The sequence below is a fragment of the Oreochromis aureus genome, linkage group 9, assembly GCF_013358895.1.
Source record: "Oreochromis aureus strain Israel breed Guangdong linkage group 9, ZZ_aureus, whole genome shotgun sequence".
NCBI classification, from domain to species: domain Eukaryota; kingdom Metazoa; phylum Chordata; class Actinopteri; order Cichliformes; family Cichlidae; genus Oreochromis; species Oreochromis aureus.
Window position 1 is genome coordinate 9,217,131 of NC_052950.1, and position 20,769 is coordinate 9,237,899.

A 20,769-nucleotide genomic window follows, 5' to 3' on the forward strand; every position below is an offset into this window, starting at 1 on the left:
GTGTGTGTGTGTGTGTGTGTGTGTGTGTGTATACATATTTTACAAATTAAATAGAGTAAACAATAAAATAAAATATATAAATATACAGAGGTTGGTAGTTGGACGTGCAAAACAGTGGCATTAATGTACAGTGTGGAGTGCATAATGTTGAAGTTCAAGTAGTGTTGTAGTGTATGTTTACTGTTCCTGCACTACCTACCTACCAAGTTTTCCTTAGATAGTTAGATAGTTAGTTTTTGTTCATTTATGTTGTAATTTATGTTAGGTCAGTCTGGCCTCTTAGTTAGCTAGTTTAGTGTTTTCTGTTAATTTATGTTGTAAATTTATGTTGCATGTAGCACCTTGGCCCTGGAGGAACATTGTTTCGTTTCACTGTGTACTAACTGTATATGGTTGAAGTGACAATAAAACCAACTTGACTTGACTTGACTAGTGAAGGTGAGGTGTCTATGACGTGTTCAGCAGTCTGATGGCCTGGTGGAAAAAGCTGTCTCTCAGTCTGCTGGTTCGGGACCGGATGCTGCAGAACCTCCTTCCTGATGGAAGTAGTCTGAACAGTTTATGGCTGGGGTGACTGGAGTCCTTGATGATCCTCCCCGCTTTCCTCAGGCACCGCTTCCTGTAGATGTCTTGGAGGGAGGGAAGCTCACCTCCAATTATCCGTTCAGAGCACCGCATGACTCTCTGGAGAGCTTTGCGGTTGTAAGCGGTGCTGTTGCCATACCAGGTGGTGATGCATCCAGTGAGGATGCTCTCAATGGCACAGCGATAGAAGGACCTGAGGATGCGGGGGCTCATGCCAAATCTTTTCAGTCTCCTGAGAAAGAAGAGGCGCTGCTGCGCCTTCTTCACTGTTTTGTTTATGTGTCCTGACCATGTGAGATCCTCAGCCAGATGTACGCCAAGGAAGCGGAAGCTGCTCACTCTCTCCACAGCAGCGCCGTTGATGGTGATGGGGGTGTGTAGTTCTCTGCACCTCCGGAAGTCCACTATCAACTCCTTTGTCTTTGTGACGTTGAGGGTGAGATGGTTGTCTTGACACCAGTGGGTCAGGGCGCTGACCTCCTCCCTGTAAGCCGTCTCATCACCGTTGGTGATAAGACCCACCACTGTAGTGTCGTCCGCGAACTTCACAATGATGTTGGAGTTGTTAGTGGCTGTGCAGTCATAGGTGTAGAGTGAGTACAGGAGAGGGCTCAGTACACACCCCTGTGGAGCACCAGTGTTCAGTGTGATGGGGGATGAGGTGATGCTGCCCAGTCTGACCACTTGGCGTCTGTCAGACAGGAAGTTAAGGATCCAGCTGCAGAGGGAGCTGCTCAGTCCTAGATCCTGCAGTTTCCTGTCCAGCTTCGAGGGAACGGTGGTATTGAATGCTGAGCTGTATTCTACAAACAGCATTCTCACATACGTGTCTCTCTTCTCCAGGTGTGACAGGGCAGTATGTAGTGTCAGGGCTATGGCGTCATCAGTGGACCTGTTGTGGCGGTATGCGAACTGTAGGGGGTCCAGTGAGTCGGGTAGTGAAGAGCAAACGAAGTCCCTGACCAGCTTCTCGAAGCATTTGCTCACGATGGGGGTCAGGGCTACAGGTCGCCAGTCGTTCAATGAGGAGATGGTGGAGGATTTGGGTACAGGGACGATGGTGGCCATTTTGAAGCAGGCTGGGACTACAGACAGAGAGAGGGAAAGGTTGAAGATGTGTGTAAACACTCCAGCCAGCTGAGCTGCGCATGACTTGAGGACGCGGCCGGGAATCCCGTCCGGACCAGTAGCTTTGCGTGCGTTCACCCTCCTGAAGCCCTTCCGCACATCCTCCTCAGACACAGTGTGTGCACTGACGTCATCTGCGATGCGCACACTGTCCGGTCTCATGGTGTTCGCTGTGTCGAATCTAGCGTAGAATATGTTTAGATCCTCACACACAAATCCGCTTCGTAACCATGTCTCTTAACAGGTGCCATTTATGGTCCTTATACACACACAATACGGTAATATTACGTTGAAGCACAGTACGTATCACTCCGCGAGGCTCCTCGGTAGCCGTAATGCTCCAACAATCCATCAAGCGGTGCAGCTCCGTAGCTTACCAAAGTCGTACTAAAACATTTTTTGACAGATTGCTGAGCGCTGTGTATCACATAAAATCGGTTCGCGGTCATCAAGCACAACCAGAATTCATACATAAGGCACACTGTCGATTTTTGAGAAAATGAAAGGATTTTAGGGGCTGCATGGCCTAAAATGCAGTCGTTAGCCCGGTTAGCTCGTTAGCGCAGTTAGCTCGCTAACACGTTGACGTCATCCAGCCCCATGCACGGGGCGATCCACGGTTACTCGTTAACGGAGATTTGCCGTGTCCATCTTGTCGTTGCCTGCAGGTGAAGCTATGGGGGAGGAGGGGGAGTTGTGTTCAGTGAAGGAGAGGCGAGGCAGAGTAACGTTGCATAGAGACAAAAGTGGATGAAAGAGAGGCAAACTTGCGGCTCCACAAGTATAATTATAACGTAACATTTACTATATCGATATAAAGGATATTGTCACATCTGATATCGCATATAAAAATATATCGATATTTTTTAAAAACTCGATATATCGCCCAGTCCTAGTGTGTATTGTCAACATACAGAGAGGGTCACATTTGACCTCTGACCTCATTTTTTTCTTTGGACTTGGCTCCAAGTATTCTCAAGAAAAAGAGAATAAGCTGATTAGTTAGTTCGAAATATACTGTAGTATAATATTATTTAATGAGCTCAAGTAATTCATTTCCAGTTATTATACATACATAATGTTTGTGTAATCATTGTAAACAGCTGCCATGCTGTCCTTATCTGATTTTTACTGCATTACAAACTTGTTCAAGTATGTTTCGAAAGAACAAAGAAAACAATTAATATATACAAAATACAATACTGTCGCCTTAAAAGTCCATTCTGGCCAGAGAGTGAGCTTCCTTGGCAGAGCTTTCCCCTCTCTCAGTGCTTCTTAGGAGAGTGCTGCCCTCGCCCACTCTTGTTGAGATTAAGTAGGTTTGTCTCACAGGTTTTAGTTTTGACTTTTGGTGATAGATACACTTTTGTAAAATTGCTACTTTTGTTCAGTTTGCAGCTTTGACTTATAATTTGTTTTTATGCCTCATTTATTGAAATGATAATCTAATTATATGAGTGAGCATTGCAGTTATTACTGCATGGATTGTGCTCATTTAAAAGAGAAAAAGAAAAGATAAAAAAAAAAAAAACAGCTCACCCCCTTCACCCAGGAGATGTCTGGTCTACTTAAGAAATGAAAGCTAAAGTGATTGGTGGAAAGGTTAAACTTATTAGGAGATTAGCTTCCTTATGAGAAGGAAAGATCTCTGTTTAAATAAAGCACTTTTAGATGTGATGTAAGGAGAGGGTTCTCTGATATTTACCAAATGCATCAGTGTGTGTGTGTGTGTGTGTGTGTGTGTGGGATGGTGTGTTAACATGAGCTGTGCAGAGTGAGAAATCTTTTGTAGTCCGGGGGGGTGACTATTGATTTCCCATATGTGACTTGAATAGCTAATCCCATTCTAATGAATTAGTGTATTAATCACGGCTTTGTTTAGATCTGTAGTGCTGCCTGTTATTTAGCTAACATATTAGTCATACAATCCTTTACACACTGTGGTCTATAGTTGGTAAAGGCTGCTATGACTAATATTCCAAACTCAAGACTTCTGCAGCCCACTTTAGGGACAGACAAACCTCTGTGGTCTGCCCAAACCCTTAATTACATCTCTAATCAACACTAAGATGTCTTCTGTTCTCACACTTGTAAAAGCCAACAATAGGTGCTCGCTTTTTGTTGCTACTTCTCTTGGTTTTCATAGATTAATTTTGCTGTTGCTGTGAGCTGCTTGTTGATGATAATTAGCCATGAAAGGGTTTTCTTTTGCCACCTTTTCAGTACCATTTCTCTAAAACTGATGAATTCTTCTGTCAGTTACAATTCCCAAACAATTAAGAGGAATAAAAAATAGACCTCGGGTCAACAACTGGTCAAATAAATGAAAAATAATGCACAATTAAAATGTTCTTCATTGTAAATATTGGATTATAATTTTTATGGCTCACCCAGCCCACCTGAAGTGTTGGTTCTGGACTGCAAATTTTAGCATTGATCCGATGCCAAGTAAATACAGGGCTAGTATTGCCGATACTGATACCAGTACCGATACTTTAAATGCCCAAGTCCAAGACCAAGTTATGATTTATGAGATGTATAATTTTCAATTTGAGCACAAAATGACTGTGATGATTTTTGCTTTCCATAATAATAAGTTAAAACAATAAAACACACTTTTCAACTTTTTATGTATTTGGGGGGGGGTTTCTTTTCCTTTTTTGAGACCTAGAATGTAAATAAGCTTCTCTCTGAAGCACTTTTGGTCAGATTTTGTTGTTTATCATGCTATAGCCTATAAATAAAATAGACATCAACCGCCAGTCAACACTGACACATTTCATTAAACATGTTTGATGTATAATTTTTCTTTTCTAAAAAAATTATTTAATGCAATTTATTGCATTGTACCTAACTTAAAGGAGAGAAACAAAGTATTGACGCTTTCGCACTAGTATCTATCTGATATCAATATCAGTATCAGTATCGATACCAATACCGGTACCGCCCACCTCTAACCTGTAGTGCCGTCACAGCCCACTAGAGGGCAGCAGTTTACAGTTTAAAACTGTGGTTTTAATCACTTATTTCTAATTCATTGATTTCTCTTATTCCTGGCACAACAGTGTTAGTTTAAAACAGACTCAGTGACCCAGTAATATATGATGAGAGAGCAAAACTACTATAGAACCCATGTCCACATGTTGTCAGACCAGTTCAGGACAGATGGCCACGTTACATCAGGACAGCTTTACTCTTCTGCCTCCGTTTTCACGCTGCCCATGTGTGAAGAGGGGAGGCATTAGTGTGTTCACACTGGAGGCTGCTACACACGCATACATATTCAAAAAAACATAATAATGTTAAATATAATTCCAAATTTAAAGTTGTGAGGTGGTATTTGAGGTGATAAGTGATTATAATGATTCTAATAGTAAATAAATATGTTATTATTTTGGCTGTACTCAGTTTCTGCTGCAACATTCAGATGGTGGGGTCAGAATTTTGCATAAACATCATGAAAGCTGATGGTGGTGCAGTAGTGTGGGGATATTTGCCTCCTGTATACACCACCTGGATGGCCTGGCAGAGGCCACAGGCTAAAACACGTTGATCAGGTAATAAAGTCATTCTTCATACCACTAGTGTTGGTGGAGCTTCAGCCTCTTTAGATTATTGCTCTTCCCCAATGCACTTTGGAAGCAGGTGAAGTTGTGCCAAAAATTTCCTTTGTGCTTGCAGCAGGATAAAATGCCGTGTCACAAAGCTCAAATCTTCTTGAACATGACGGGCAGTTCACTGAGGTCACAGTCACCATATCTCAGTCCAACAGAGGATGTGGGGGAGCAGGAGATTTGCTAAATGCATGTGCAGCTGAAGAATCTGCAAGCACCTGTGTGATGCTGTCATGTCAACATAAACCAAAATCTCTGAGGAATGTTTCCAGCATCTTACTGAATCTAGGGCATGAAGAAGCTTTTGGTAGCTGAATAAGCTGCTTGGCATTGGCAGAGAAAATTTGGCAAGTTTTTCATGGGAGCAACCAACAAATGCATTTTCCTTACAAATGTGGCCCCATTTAAGGAGAAATAAACAGGCTTTCACACATGATAAGATTTATTGCCAAGAAGCATCGTTACAACAAAGAAATAATCGCTCAAACACAAATTTAGCCCCTACAATGGCATGTCACAAAACTGTGATTGTCTCCAGTAAAGCCATTCCTTCCCACTGAAATATTCCAAATTTGCTAGCACGGCTAAAAACATTCACCACTGTACCGAGTAAAGAAATTCAACAATTGTAATTCTTCTCTTCTACACCTGACGTTCTCTGAAATATCTGAAATCAATTTTTAATATAGTCTCAGTTGTTCCGCCACGACTCTGCCTCAACAGGAGCCGAACCCGTGAATTTAGCTTAGTAAGCACCGCGCTGTGCCAGCCGAGCCGTACAGGACTACAGCTGAGCCGCTGCTGTGCGCGCGCGCGTGTGTGTGTGTGTGTGTGTGTGTGTGTGTGTGTGTGTGTGTGTGTGTGTGTGTGTGTCAAAGGAGAGGCACAGACACAGAGAGAAAGAGAGAGCGCACGAGCGAGAGGTGAACCCTTCTCCTGTGTAGCCGCTGTTAATTTGACCAATTTGATTCAGTTGGCCAGGGCTGGAGATGGTGTGATTAAATCTACCCAGGTCACCAACAGGGGTGAAAGCAATTACTTTACAAAAAAATAGAGTGACGGGGGAGGGAGAAGGGACAACCCTGCTTTCCTCCCCCACCGCCCACCCGCTCACCACCTTCTTCACTGCATCCTGCCCGGCCAGACAGCAGACGCGCTCTCCTTGCTCCACAGCTTCCTCTTTCCTCTTTTTTTATATCGCTGTAAATGATCGGTGGCCATCGTTAAACTGAGTGGGTCACAGAGGGCCAGTTTATCAAGGTCAGGAGTGGAAGGTGGAAGTGAGAGGAGCTTAGAGCTACAGAGTGAACACACACACACGAGCACACACTGCAATCTTAAAGCAATCCCCTGGATACTCTTTTTGTCCTCTGTCACGCTCATTTTGCAACCTCCCATTACTTTTTTATTCCCCTCCACTTCCTCGCACTTCCTGCACTTTATTATCGTTAGTTCAGCTTTTGACCAGAGGGGATATTAGGATCTTTGCTCTTATCATAAACACAGCTGATAACAGTGGCCGTCGCATCACCCGCCGATTGTCGTCGTGTTTTCTTAAGGCCGGGGCCTCGGTGAAGATTCTTCACTAATATTTGATTCGAAGCCGACAGCTGGATTTAATTGAGGGGCCTAAATGGCTTTCATATAACGATGATGTTCTCCATTCCACCGCAGTTTTATGCAGATGAACACATTACTTTAATGGTCGGCGTTTACTGAGGGTGGGAGAGAGAGAGAGAGAGGAGGTCCTCTCCCCTCTCCTCTCTCTAGATTCACACGCCCAAGCCAGATGGCTGTCTTTTCTTGCATGAGATTAGAAGATGTTTCTGATTCACGGTGTCGCTTTCTGGGTAAATTAATATTTCAGGCTAAAGTATTTTCTGTTTGGGCGTGCGTGCGTGTTTGCTTTTTGAACAAAGCTCCTCCTCTCTGTTTGGGAAGGAAGGACAGATCTTGGCGACAGATTGCAGGTAAAGCAGAGGCGGGCGGGCTGCTGCTTTGTGAGCCCGTTTAAGTGATTCCCAGAAAGCTGGTGATGTTAATTGACTGCTTGGGGAAGCAAAGGAAGCCGTAATGAGTGATTATTAAGCTGGGAAGGGGTGGTGGGGGGGATGTGGGGTGTAATTGCATCCATGATAAGGAGACATTGATTAACAAAAAGAACAGTGATGTAAAAATTAGAAGCTTCTGATGAAAGTCCGGTGCACAGCTTAGGTAAACAGCAGGATTCCTCTTCATTTACGAAGGGCAGGGATTATACTAAACACGCTAATTATCATTTTATATGCATAAATTAGCATCTGCTGCTTAAATTCAGATTGGGCCGGCTACACTTTGAGGTGCCGACGTGGCCTGTGGGATTAGCCACACAGTGATTTTGTGTCACTTGTGGATCGCTAAACAAACCACAAGGAGATCCGCGCACAGCGAGCAGTCGACTGAGGCTCCTCTGCAGCCCTGCAGTGTATTAACCTCCGTGGCGCTGATGAATGCACACGTGGTAATGTGTTGTTCCAGGTAATGAATGCTGATGTACTGACCTTTGGCGGTGTTGTTGTTGGTGATGGCGGTTTGTGTTTCTGGGGGAAGAGGACATTTGTGCGTGAGAGCGTGTGTGGTCACTTGCTGCTATTCATCACGTCCCACATCAAGATAATGATCAAATTGTCTCCACCTGTCATCGAAGCTCTCACAACTGCCTCGTTCTCTCGTTTTCCCCACTTTGCCTCTCTCTATCCACCCCTCCACCCCTCCGTCTCCTCTCCTCCTTTTCCTCTCTTTGGCCAACTGTTGCGTTTCGTTCTTCCTTTCACCCACACACCTCATCCTACACTCGCACCTTCGCCCACATTTTCACGAATGCTGTTCATTCCATCCTTCCTCCTCTCTTCCCTCCTTAACTTCTTCTCTCTTTTCTTTCTCCCACCTCCTCCCTACCCCTAGATGGAACATCCTGGGCCTGCAGGGGGCATTGCTGAGCCATTTTGTGGAACCAGTGTACCTGCATAGCATGACCGTTGGCAGCCTGCGTCACACGGGCCATCTGGGCAGAGTTCTGAACCAGCGTCAGGAGCGCCTGGGCCCACTGCCTGCCACATACAGACGCAACCAGCCCCTGCTCAGCGGTATGACCACGACATAATCAGCCACACAGCATCTCTGGGCAGTAGCTGTAAAATACACTTATGAGTACACTCTATCCACTTTGGGAAGTCTCCACACAATAGAAGGTGACACAATAGAAGTCTTTCATACATCTATACAGTATACTTTTACTTTTTGCTGGTGATGTAGCACATAAAAGTCTGGGGGGGGTTGTCTGCTTTAGGTTTGGAGCTTCTTTGGGTGGCATTGCTTTAAACAGGTCCCAAATGTCAAAATTGTGATGTTCATTATAACTGAAAACTACATGAAACAAATTTGACCTGAAGCGAGTGAATTCAGTGGTCAGAGCAGCCCTTTTTAAAATCAGAAATAGTATAAAAGAGGGATCTAATTTAATGTGACCCACTGGATTTGGACTTTTTTACATTTTGGAATTTCGGTGCTAGGATTTTAGCGACTGTCTTCTTAGGTGGGCTATATTCAATCCCATTAGGGTTATTATAAAGTGAGTAGTTACCCATAGAGGCCCAGACTGCTTTTTTGTGTTAGGCTGGAAACAATTTTTCAATGCTCCAAATGGTCTATCTACACATCACCGGCTGTATATTAAAGTTGGGCGTAGCCTTTGGTTCTAAAAACTGACCAACGGGGGGCACCTTCTCTGGTTGCAAAGAAAATTCTAACTTGATTTATGACATCAGAGAACATTTTTCTGATGGATTTATGGTTTCAGTTACTTTTACCAAGTCTTGTTTACTACAGTATTGTGTTCCTTGTGTATAAGATGGCCCAAGTTTGAATAAACTAGTAAAATAAACAGGTGAGTTAGGCCTAGTGTTCTTGGGTTATCACTGTAGTCCTCTCCACCCACGTCATCCATATACAGTCAGATCAAGTTTCAAAATCCAGTATTTTGTGGGCCAAAATGACAAAACCGAGGCTTCAAAATAATAGTCCATTAACTTTATTGATAACTTTAAAGTCTATGGTAAGATAAACATGTAAAGGGTTCCTCTTTCAAGTGTAGCTAGCTAGCTTGATTAGCAAGGTACATTCATAGCTCCCAAGTTATTCTGATATTACTTTGCATACTAAAAGTACATGTTTGAGTCTCCTGTAAAGTGATCTTCAATGTGGATTGACTCACTTTCAGAGACAACAGGTTGTTTCTTGGGAATACCCCTAAAATATTCTTAAACACAAGCACCAGCCTGTAGCCTACTCAGCAAACCTGTTAAAACCCACTAAACATGTATTCTGTGCTTGGATCACTTTCAGCCTTTTCTGTATTTCCTCTTTTCGGCTTACAGTCTGCTTTCTATTCTCAGCCTGCCTTTATATAGCGACTTACCCACACATGCTTAGAGATCTGCACTACATAAATGTCCTCGTATACAGTACTCTGTTTTCACGTATTCTTTTTAAGGAATGTCAGCTACAGGCGCGATGCATCATAACAGATCATATGTTACACCACCTTCTCACACACACACAGACACACGTTCTCACACTCTTAGCAAACTCATACACCACTTCTTCTCTACACTTACATTTTGCCAGTCAGACAAGTAAAAACGAAGAAGTTGTTTGGCGCGTCTGCTTCCAGGGCTCCGCTGAGACTCGAGGCTTGTGTTTGTAGTGAGGATGAATGCTGGAAGAGGATGTGAATGACACCCAACTGGTAGAAACTGCATCAGCCATCACTTCAGATCTAGGCCAGGCAGAGCCGCTGAGCGACAGGCACGCACAGAGATGTAGGACACATTTGGTTGCTAGGGATCACTGATATAAACAAAAGAGTGACAGTCACTTACAGGGAAACACGTTATATCATATCAAAAGCTCTCTGTGGCTAACATCTCCATATCTACTATACATGGCTTTGCATGCTCTTCTTGAAGGGCACAGGGGCTGTCTGGTTGCCATGATGGCGAAGATTTCCTGAGGCCCGTCCTTATCGAGATTGATAATTGTACTGAAATGTCCTCTGGTGATGGTTGCTGGGATGAATTTATCACCGAACCCTCAGACCGCAGCCTCAGCGAGCATTTCTCATGATTTGGCTTTTTAAATGGAGTCATTTGAGTCTTTGCTTTTAGATATTACAAGCTGCGGTTAATATTTGGAAAATTGTGGTCAGGTTTGATCTTTTTGTTCATCATTCTTCCTTATCTCGTTTTTTATCATAGCTACAAAGTGTGTTTAATGACTGTTATAGGTTCTTTTTCCCACCAGTTAAAGCCACACTAATGCTGTCGAATGTCCTTTACGCCATTTCTTGAGGTGTCCTGCACATGCTCTGTCGTCCTGTCTAACTCTGATTGTGTGTTTTCTGTGTGTGTGTGTCTCAGACTGTCAGATCTTTGCACCTGTAGTACTATGAGTAGTTTATTGAAGGGTAGAAGGGTGAAGGCAGGGAGAGAGATGGACAGAGAGTGGAGATGGCCCTACGCCAAATCAATGTAATCACAGCCCTTATCGGACAGCCATTCAATCTGAGAGGGAGCTCGGACCGAGAGAGAGACAGGCTGAGGAAAACAAGGGGAGACAGCAAGGCAGGGCGGGAATAAAGAAACGCAGAGCTTCACTCGCATTCAGATGACTGCATGTGTGTCGCCCCCTCCCATTCCTCTCATCTCCTCCGCCAGCCTTTCATTGCCTCTGATGAGCTCCCAGGCTATTGTGAGTCCAGGGTTATTTAAAAGCGACACCCCCAGAAGAAATTCCTGGGGATCGCAGGGCCCGTTCTTATCGCACACAGCCAAAGCGGCTCCACCTGAACCCCGAGGGCCAAACGCATCGATGGACTGACTTGTCCTTCACTCTCGTCCTGCTGTTGAGCGAACGCAAACTGTGGCGGGGCTTTGTTGTTTCAGGATAAGAGGAATCGGAACAACAGCAGATAAAGGAAACATTAATAACGTTCGTGCTCCACTTTTGGAGCTTTGCAGATAGATCGGTGCACATGCATGTTTTACAGCTACACCCTCTTTTCTCTACGTGTTAAAATTCATATTTTAGCTTTTGCTGTTCTGAGGTCTGATACATATTTGCATTAAGATGCTGTCACTGTGAGGAAAGTTACTTGAAAAATGTAATCAGTTACTCATTACATATTAACATCAAGTAATCATCGGCAATCCATCAGTGGTGCTGTTTGCTCACTTACAATAAAATGATCAGTTACTATTTTTTATTATTATTTTTGGGGAAAAGAAATTAAGAGACAGAATATCAACCTAAAATCTGTTTTTTTTTAAAAAGAAACATTACATAAAAATTATAAATTAATCTGCATGTCATTGAGTAAAATAAGTATTTGATCTCCAACAACCCACCCACTATTCTGGCTTCCACAGATTGGCTATATGTCCATGTGGCAGACAGATTGCAGTCAATCAATCAATCAATCAATCAATCAATCAGTCAATTACAGATACTCCTGATCTCAGCTCATTATTTGCATAAAGCTCAGCTGTCCACAGAATCAATTTCTTCCATTCCATCTTCTCCACCACCATGGACAAGACCAAAGAGCTGTCGAAAGACATCAGTGACTGCAGATCTGCACAGGCTGGACTGAGCTACAAGACCATCAGCAAGAAGTTTGGTAACAAGGTGACAACTCCTGGTGTGTTCATTCGGAAATGGAAGAAATTGGAAGATGATGGTTCGTGGGGTGATCATAAGAAAGGTGACAGATCCTCACCTGAGACCCCAATCACCAAGAACCACATTGGTAACCTACTACACCATAATGGATTGAAATCTTGCAGTGCCTACAAGGTCCCTCTGCTTAAGTAGGCAAATGTACATACCCGTCTTAAGTTTGCCAGTAAACATCTAAATGAGAAAGCTTAAGAGAAATTGCAGGGATCAAATAAAACAAAATCAAGCTCTTTGACATCAACTTGATGTCTCATTTTTAGAGGAAGGGAAATGCTGTGTGTGACCCAAAGAACACCATCCCCACAGTCAAGGATGATGGATGGGTCATGGATGGTCTTTTTGCAGGTCTTCAACCACACTGGAGGGGTTTCGAGCATGAATGCCCTGTTTAAGGTCATGCATAAGTATCTCAATTGGATTTATGTCCAAACTTTGACTAGGAACAGCCGTTCCTAGTTTTCCCCAGTTTTCCTCCAGCCTTGGTTTGCTGGAGTTCCAAAGTCCTAAAATGCCTTTGTAATCCTTTCCAGACTGACTCTGCTGTTCTTGAGTTGCTTTAGATTTTGGCATGATGTGTTGATTTTTGAGATATTTTAGTCTACTTCGCTTTGACAAAGACTTTCTATTTAAAGGATTTCCTGATCCAACAGGTCAACGAGTACTCAGGCCTGGGTGTGGCTAGTGAAACTGAACTCAGCGTTCCAAAAAATGTGGTTAATCACAGTGAATTCATAACTTAACAAGGGGGACAGTTACTTTTTCACACAGGGCCAAATAGAGTTTGATAGCTTTTTTTCCCTTAATGAATGAAATCAATTTAAAATCTGCATTTTCCCTTTTCTTGGGTTACCTTTCTTTAAAATCTGGTCTTTAAAATATGTTTATAGAAAGTGCTTTAAAGGATTTGAGCCAGCAACCTTTCATTTATAATCCAGTCGTTGACACAGAAAATGAGTAAGTTCCTCTTTTCACATACCTGTTGCTTCACTGATCCTTCACTTCTTCTCCACCCAACAAGGCACACATTTACAGCCCTGCAGTACTACAATAATGCAGGATAGATGCACTGTGTACACATGAACGCACAGCAGCCTCAGATATTAAGCTGCTCCTGTGTGCACTGTACAGTTCTGAATCCCATAACCAAAGGCTTTAATTCTGCCTTTTTCATGTCTGCCAAACACTTCCCAGAAGAGAAATTGATCAAGTCCTCAATGAAGGAAACATCAAATTGGCTATTACAGAAACAGAGGAGTCAAGCCCATTGAAGGGAAGAAATGAGCCATGAATGGAGCTTGAGGAGTGGAAAAAAGCAGGATGGATAGGAGGGTCTTTTGTTCAAAGAGGTGCGTCTGCACAAGAGAGAAGAGATGGGTAATACATAAGAGACACGGAGGATTGTTACCGTGGCAGGCGATTCATTCCAGCTCCAAGGAGCAACAGAAAAGGAGAGGTGAGATTGGTAAATGGAAGAGTGAAGACAGGAAAATCAGTGTGGAAAAGGAGGAAATGATCTGCAGGCATGTATTGTGGTATTGTAGATCTGGTATTGTAATATAACAAGCTGTCTGTCAGGCGATGAGATCAGAAGCAACTGTTATTCAGCCGTCACAGAGACTCTGCCCGCTGATTTTCTATAAGGGGAGCCTTTAATGTTGCATGATGTAATAAATAACTCAAGCTGGAATCAGAGGCAGCGATTCCTTTTTAAAGACATCTTATAGCTGTGATTATTAATGCTCCAGTGTGCAGAATTTACAGGGCTCTATTCCTAGAAATGTAATACAGTATTGATTTTATTTTTCATTAGCGTATAATCGCCTTTAAGTACATCTCATTGTGGTTTTGTTAGCTTAGAATGGGCTTCTTATATCTACATAGGGAGTGGGCCCAGTATGCTTCTGTAGTAGTCCAGAAAAGCCTTCCAGTTCTTTAAAGGTAGCTTTACATAAAATACAGCAGTTACCAATGGATAACACATGATCTCAATTAGCGTATATACAAATATACAATGAAAATTTAGTTCTAGGAGGCATCTGTCCTATGTGATTTAACCACAGAATGTGTATAACAGATGGCTGAGGCACCCATTTGTTTGTGGACCAACAATGTGAGGTTTCGCATTTGGCATGTTGGCCTTAGTCATGTCGGTTTTTAGAGGCAGAATGGACCGTGTTTGGAGTACAAATTTATCAGCTACTACAAATTAGTCTGTTCAACATCTGTGAACTGTATGGGTGCGTCGGACAGACACGGATAAGTGCTAATTAGTGCTAATATATAAATAAATATCACTAAAATTCTACTCACCAAAAACACTTGAGCAATGCAGTTAAGAGAATAATCCAAGATGATATGTAGCCGCTAGTTTGTGCCTGTTATGGCAACAAATTTATACTTAAAGGTACAGTCAGTAATTTTTTGAAGTTAGTTAATTGAAAAAAAAAGATATTGTACTCATAATTACAATAATAATAATTACATCTTCCAACAAACTGATGCATTCTCATAAACTTACGAAGACGAATATATGGGAACGGGTTCGCACTTTCTGGAAATGCCATGTTTCCCCACTATATTTAAATGCTGTGGCTGGGAAGGACATTTCCCCTCCGACTAATTGCATTTTATGTATGTGGTTAGAGACCGGCTACATACATAGTGGGCCAAAGGCGGAGAAGAAAAAAAGTCATCAGTGGCACTAGCATCTTAATAAAATGACATCCTCTTCCTCTTCATCTCAAGCTTCATCTGCTGAACTAAAGCCAGGCTCTAAGACACAAAACAAGTATAAATATGCTTATTATTGTCACAATTACTAATTGTCAGCAGGTTAGACTGCGACCCTCCCATAACTGGATAAATGGGAAGAGCAGGCTACAACAACAGCTGGTTATAAGCTAACATTATGCCAGCTAACGTTAGACTCGAGTATCCTTTCCTTTTCTTTCCTTCTGATAAACATTTTGTTTATATTCTCACATTGTATGAGGATTTATTTGCTAAATGCCTCAGTCAAACTGTTACATCTAGTTCAAATAAAGTTTCACGAACGAACTGCAGCTAACACCAGCAAAAACAGCACTGCTACCTAACAACTCACTTCAGTATGACTGTCGTCGGTCAACAGATAGCTCCTCTGGCTCATTGATCTGTATTGGATCCTTTCAGAAAGTTTTACAGCCTCTTCCAGTGTAAATAAAGGTGGACACTTCTCACTCGGCATTGACAGCTGAGGTAAACAGCAGGCGGGAAGTGTTCCTTAGAACTGGATTTGATCGGTAGGGGAGTAGAAATGTGCCGACTGGCCACAACTATTATGTGGTATAATCTAAATGTAGTTGTTGATCTCTTTTGGCTGACTGAAACACAGCAGCTAGGATTATGTACATGAATTGGGAGGGGTACAAAAACAGAACTCAGTTAACTGCAATCTGCAATCTACTGACATCTAGTGGTGAAAATTTGTCACCCTCTGCAAACTTTAATAGTGCATATCTTTAATACATGAGATAATTTAATGGTTAAGTTGTAAAGCAATCCACACCCGTACTGTGTGAAAGGCATATTAGCAATAGAGATCAAAATTTTTCTTGTACCAGGATTTAAATATAGTTATTTCTGCAGTAAAAATTGGCATTTTAACTTGGCAGTCTCTGGGGATTGACTTGCTTTTTGTATCCAGCCTCAAGTGGCCTTTTGAAGAAATGCAGATTTTGGCACTCCATATTTGTTACATTTTCTGTCCCAGAAAGTGCCGCTTAGATTCAGCATTTTCTCCTGCTTCAGGCTGTACAATCGGGTGTGAATCCAAACTCCTATGCAGCTTCTATGAAACGCCCACGCTGGCCTCTCAGGAACATTTTGCCTTGAGCCCTCATTTGCTCCTCACCCTGCTGTCAGCTCTGTTCCCGCCACAGGCCCAGCACCTCTGCCAGTGCCTGTGTTCTCAGTGCAGACGGCTAATTCTCTCCACGGAGCCCGTGTGATCGCCGCTCACCTCCACTTTCCATCTACCGCTGTCTCTCTTTCACTTACCTCTGCTGATCGCTTTGTGTGCTTTGCTGCGAGGCTAATTATTTCAAAAAGAAATGTAGAGAGTGGAGAACAGAGTGACAGTCCAATGTAGGCAGCAGTCGATCTTAGAGTCTGGAGATGATATTTACAGCATAAAAACACATTGCTTATGTCCTTCATTCCTTTTCTAACCTGCTCTCTAAAGGAGTATCAAAACTATAACACTTACAAAGCCATCGGGGTATCGTTTTTGTGCATCACTGCAAAACTGTATGTTTTCCAGCCTCAGGGCAAGAGTGAGGCGAGGGTGGGAGAAAGTTAAACGAAATAACAATGCAGAGGTTTAGAAAACATACAGATGCAAAATTTCACTTACAAAATCATGTGACATGTCATAATGTCATTTGTATTTTCTTGTCTTCCACACAGGTTTGAGCAGTGCTGATTATCAGCAGCCGGGGAAGGCGTCATGTGTGAGCGTCAACTGGACATTGGGTGACGCACAGTTGGAGGTGGTCAACACCGCAACTGGACGGAGACGAGACTCAGGGACACCCTCGCGTCTCTGCAAGCACGCCCTGTTCACCCGCTGGAACAGATTGTACCGCAAGGTGAGGGAAGGCACCCGTGGCAAAGGTCAAGTTGCTGAGACCTTATGTTGTGGTGGGAGTGGGGTGGCGGGGGGTAACCTTTACATGGGAGTTTATGGGGACTGATTTGGTTTTTGGAGTCAGCCTCAAGTGGCCACTCAAGGAACTGTAGTTTACAGCACTTCACATTCATTCAGTTTAGTTTTATTTATATAACACCAATTCACAAAAACAGTCACCTCGAGGTGTTTTATAGAGTAGGTTTAACTCCCTACAAAATACAATATACTATTTAAAAAAACAACAACAATCAGACAAACCCCCTATGACCAAGCGCTTAGCAACCGTAGGAAGGAAAAACTCCCTTTTAACAGGAAGAAACCTCCACAGAGGAACCAGGATCAGGGAGGGGTGGCCGTCTGTTGTAACCGAATGGGGGTGAGGGGAAAAGAGTGTATAAACACACAGGGAGAGAAAAGAGGTGAGTGAAGAAGAAACACTTGCATCAGCCTAGGCCCATCGCAGCATAACTAAGGGGGAATCAGGGTCACCTGATCCAGCCCCAACTATAATCTTTATCTAAAAGGAAAGTTTCAAGCCTCATCTTAAAAGTAGAGATAGTGTCTGTCTCCTGAATCCAAACTGGGAGCTGGTTTCACAGAGGAGGAGCCTGAAAGCCGAAGGCTCTGCCTCCCATTCTACGTTTAAATTCCTGAGGAACCACAAGTAAGACTGCAGCCTGAGAGTGAAGTGCTCTACTAGCATAATTTAAGTTATGATGGGCTCTTTAACTCCTTGACAAACACCACATCAGTCCAGATCAGTGACTCAGATCATCTGAGGTGATGCCTAGCAGACAGTTCTTGCAGTGCAATGGCAGTGCAGCAATAATGCATTTCTTTGAGCCGTGATACAGTTAATACAAAGAGATATATATAATTCGGCTACCTCAGGTTTGCTATGAAGACATAAATTAGCAATAAAGACAAAAATATTTTTTCTTGTTTTAGTTTGAAACCTGTTTACTTCCTTTTGTAAAGTTGAGCATTCACTCTCAGCTCGAGCCTCAAGTGGACATTTGAGGAACTGCAGTGACGTCCAGATGAACTTAGTTAATTTCAGTTTTATTCGATTCACCAGAATCACTGACTCCTTCTGCAGGACTTTCTCACAGCAAACATTTAGACTCTTGCGGTGTTTTAGAGAAAACACCTAAATGGAACGCGGCCCACACTAATAATTACACCGTTCTTTTGTTTGTTATGATGTGCAGAAATGTCTGCTGTGGATAAAGTTCCACGAAATGAAAAGTTAATTAAAAAAACAAAACACTGCCCACATTGTATCTTTTAGTTCCCAGAAAAATATTATGATGTCCTATTTAATTAATATGAGCCTGAACAATAATCACATCTTACACGTTTCAGCACTCTGTGCCCTGCAAGCGCTCTCGTGCAGCAAAGCCAAAGGCACTGCTCAGTTGTTGTTGGAAACAATATGGAATCCACTGCTATTAGGAATCCCGTGCGCACAGCCGCTACACCCAAGCATTAACTACAGTGATGCATGCCAGCAGTCAAAAGGCACAGACACGCGTAGACGCAGAGAGCTCTGTGCAGTGGAAATGTGGAATCTCCTCTCTGCCGTAGATACATTTGTCTGCCTGGCAACATCTGCTGTCTGTGCGGCTTATCAAAAAGCTGGCAGCTCGGATCTTTACCCGCCGCACTCTCATTTCCATTCTGAAACTTTACGTAACAGACACTGCCTGCATCGCCAAATGGCGGCCGTTAAAGCATAATGACTATGAAACCATAATTATTTGGAGAAGTACTCGAGGAGGCCCCCACCCTAAGTGCTCCCTGCGCGCCGTATATAAGGGGCCACGCAAGAGCAGTCGCACTAATCTCCAAAAGAAACTTTTGCTCTCTCCCTCTCTCTCTCCCCACTTGTCTCTCCGCCGATCTTCATTGTCCCCCCCCCCCTCGCGACAATAGGAATGCACAAAAAGCACAGAGAATGTTCAATTGCTTGTGAAATTTAAATGGGGAGATTACACAGCTGTTGAAGCCCCCCTCCACCCTGCGCCTGCTCCCAGCCCCCACCCAAATGCATTTGTGCCGGCTCATTCGCTTTGTTTTGCTCGCTAAACCTTTCGCCCCTCTGCCCCGGCTTTATTTCTCTCTCTTTTTCTGTTCTCCATCCCCGTCTTCACGTCTGACTCCGCTCTTATCTGACTCTCAATTTCTCTCTTCTTGTTTTTTTTCCCCTCTCCACCCGTCATTTTCTCTCCCTCTCTGTCCTGGTCATCCTCGCCCTCTTCAGTTGGGGATCCACCCGTCCAGCTCGGCGGACCGCCAGCTCATGTACGGCGAGGCCAAGATGGCGGCGCGCCCTTACCAGACAGCGAAGCAGCAGTGGTTCAGGTCTCTGCAGGAAATGGGCCTCGGCACCTGGGTCAAAAAACCCCCAGAGCAGGAGCAGTTCCTGCTGTCGGACTGAGTGAGAGAGTGTGTGTGTGTGTGTTTGTTTAACCATCTCTTGTTTTTTAGGGTCCAATGAGTCTATGTTTCACAACCCAGTTTAACCTCTAAACTCAAGGCTGTCAGCCCAGCATGTGTGTGTGTGTCTGCATTTCATTCTACACGTACACCCAGGACGACAGGCGGAAGGTTAACTGGACGGCTGAAAAGAAACGGGACACGAGGGTGGAGTTGGTGTTCTTTAAGCACACAAACACACAAGTTTAAGCAAACACCCACCTAAATGTGACCCCCCTTCCACCCCCAAGCTCTTCTGTGGCTGTCAGGGAAGGGTGGGGTAACCTTGAGCGGGAATGAAAGGCAGCCACTATCTTGTCATCAGCTATTTCCGGGCCCCAAGGCTCCCGCTGAGGAGTAGAGCCACGGGGGAGAGAGCGAGACAGACAGAAGCAGGGGGAAAAAAGAGAGAGAGAGGTCCTCGTCCAATTACCGGCCCTGTCAGAGTGACGGGTGATAGAGAAAGAGGAAGGGAAGAATGAGTGAGGAAAAAGAAGGATGGAGCGTCGCTTCAGAGCTCACCTTTCTCTCTCTTTCTCGTTCTATCGCTGTCCTCCTCCTCTTAACTCACCCTTTGACTCTCCGTCGCTCCCTCCTTTGCCCTCTTTTCTGTCTCCTTCCTTGCCTCCACCTCCTCGTCCTCCTCTCCTCACCTCTCCCCGCCACGCTTGGAGTTTAACATGACACAAGGACAGGTTAATACACCCCCCTTTTTTTCCCATCCCTCCCTTCCTCTCATCTTCACCCCTCTGGGTAAAAAGAGAAAGCGAGGTACATAAACGCAGCCATTACAGCTCGCCCTGAGTGCGTGGAGTGATGGAGGAGAAGGGGGAGTGGTTTATTTACTCTCCTCCTTTTGTCTTTTGACCTGCCTGACCTGAGTTTTTGTTTTTTTCCACCCGGTTTCTTGCCCGTTTCCATGCATCTTAATCGCTAATCTTGTCGCCACCAATAGCAGCTGCTTATGGAGGCGAGTCATCAGCGAAGCCTCGTTGACCCGAGCAAGCTGTCATTCTGTGGTCATGACCACCCTGGAGTGAAGTTTGTTAGGGTTTTTTTTGTAAATTTGCACATCACACTATTTTATGTCTTTGCATATTTCATGAACGCAGCATTTTTGGTGATTTTTTTCCCCTTTTTTTGTCTTTTTAGATCAGTTAAATGTTTATAGTCTTCATATTGCTCTGTCATTGCTGTTTTTCTCTTTAGTCAAGGTAGCCTTGCGGCCCAGTTCAGAGTAGTGAGAGTGACATCTAGTGGTCGCTCTTGTGTCTTGTCCTGCCCCTGCTGTGAGCCCCTGTCCTGGCAGCATTACAGTGTCAAAGCTGGAGAGCCAAGCCTTTACTGGAGATCAGACGACTGGACACACGGGCGGCTTTTCACAAAAACTGCATGTGGAAGAGTTTCTTCTTACATTTGAAATCTTAAAAAGCTGCAGAAGTGATTCTCCACACCAAGATATGTTTAACAAATTGCTTTAAAAGTGGGCAGTTTGCACTCAAACACACTGTGTGACATCCC

At 43.7% G+C, this 20,769-nt stretch overlaps 1 protein-coding gene across 1 annotated transcript in view; it reads left to right on the plus strand.

Annotated features, from left to right (window-relative positions):
• Positions 1-19,473, plus strand: part of adarb2 (adenosine deaminase RNA specific B2 (inactive)) — a 219,484-nt gene extending 200,011 nt beyond the window's left edge. Inside the window, exons 9-11 of the mRNA XM_039616890.1 lie at positions 8,271-8,452; positions 16,548-16,729; positions 19,034-19,473. Of these exons, the coding sequence (XP_039472824.1) occupies positions 8,271-8,452; positions 16,548-16,729; positions 19,034-19,210 (541 nt within the window). The 3' untranslated portion in view covers positions 19,211-19,473. The remainder of the gene's footprint in view (positions 1-8,270; positions 8,453-16,547; positions 16,730-19,033) is intronic.
• Positions 19,474-20,769: the final 1,296 nt, after the last annotated feature.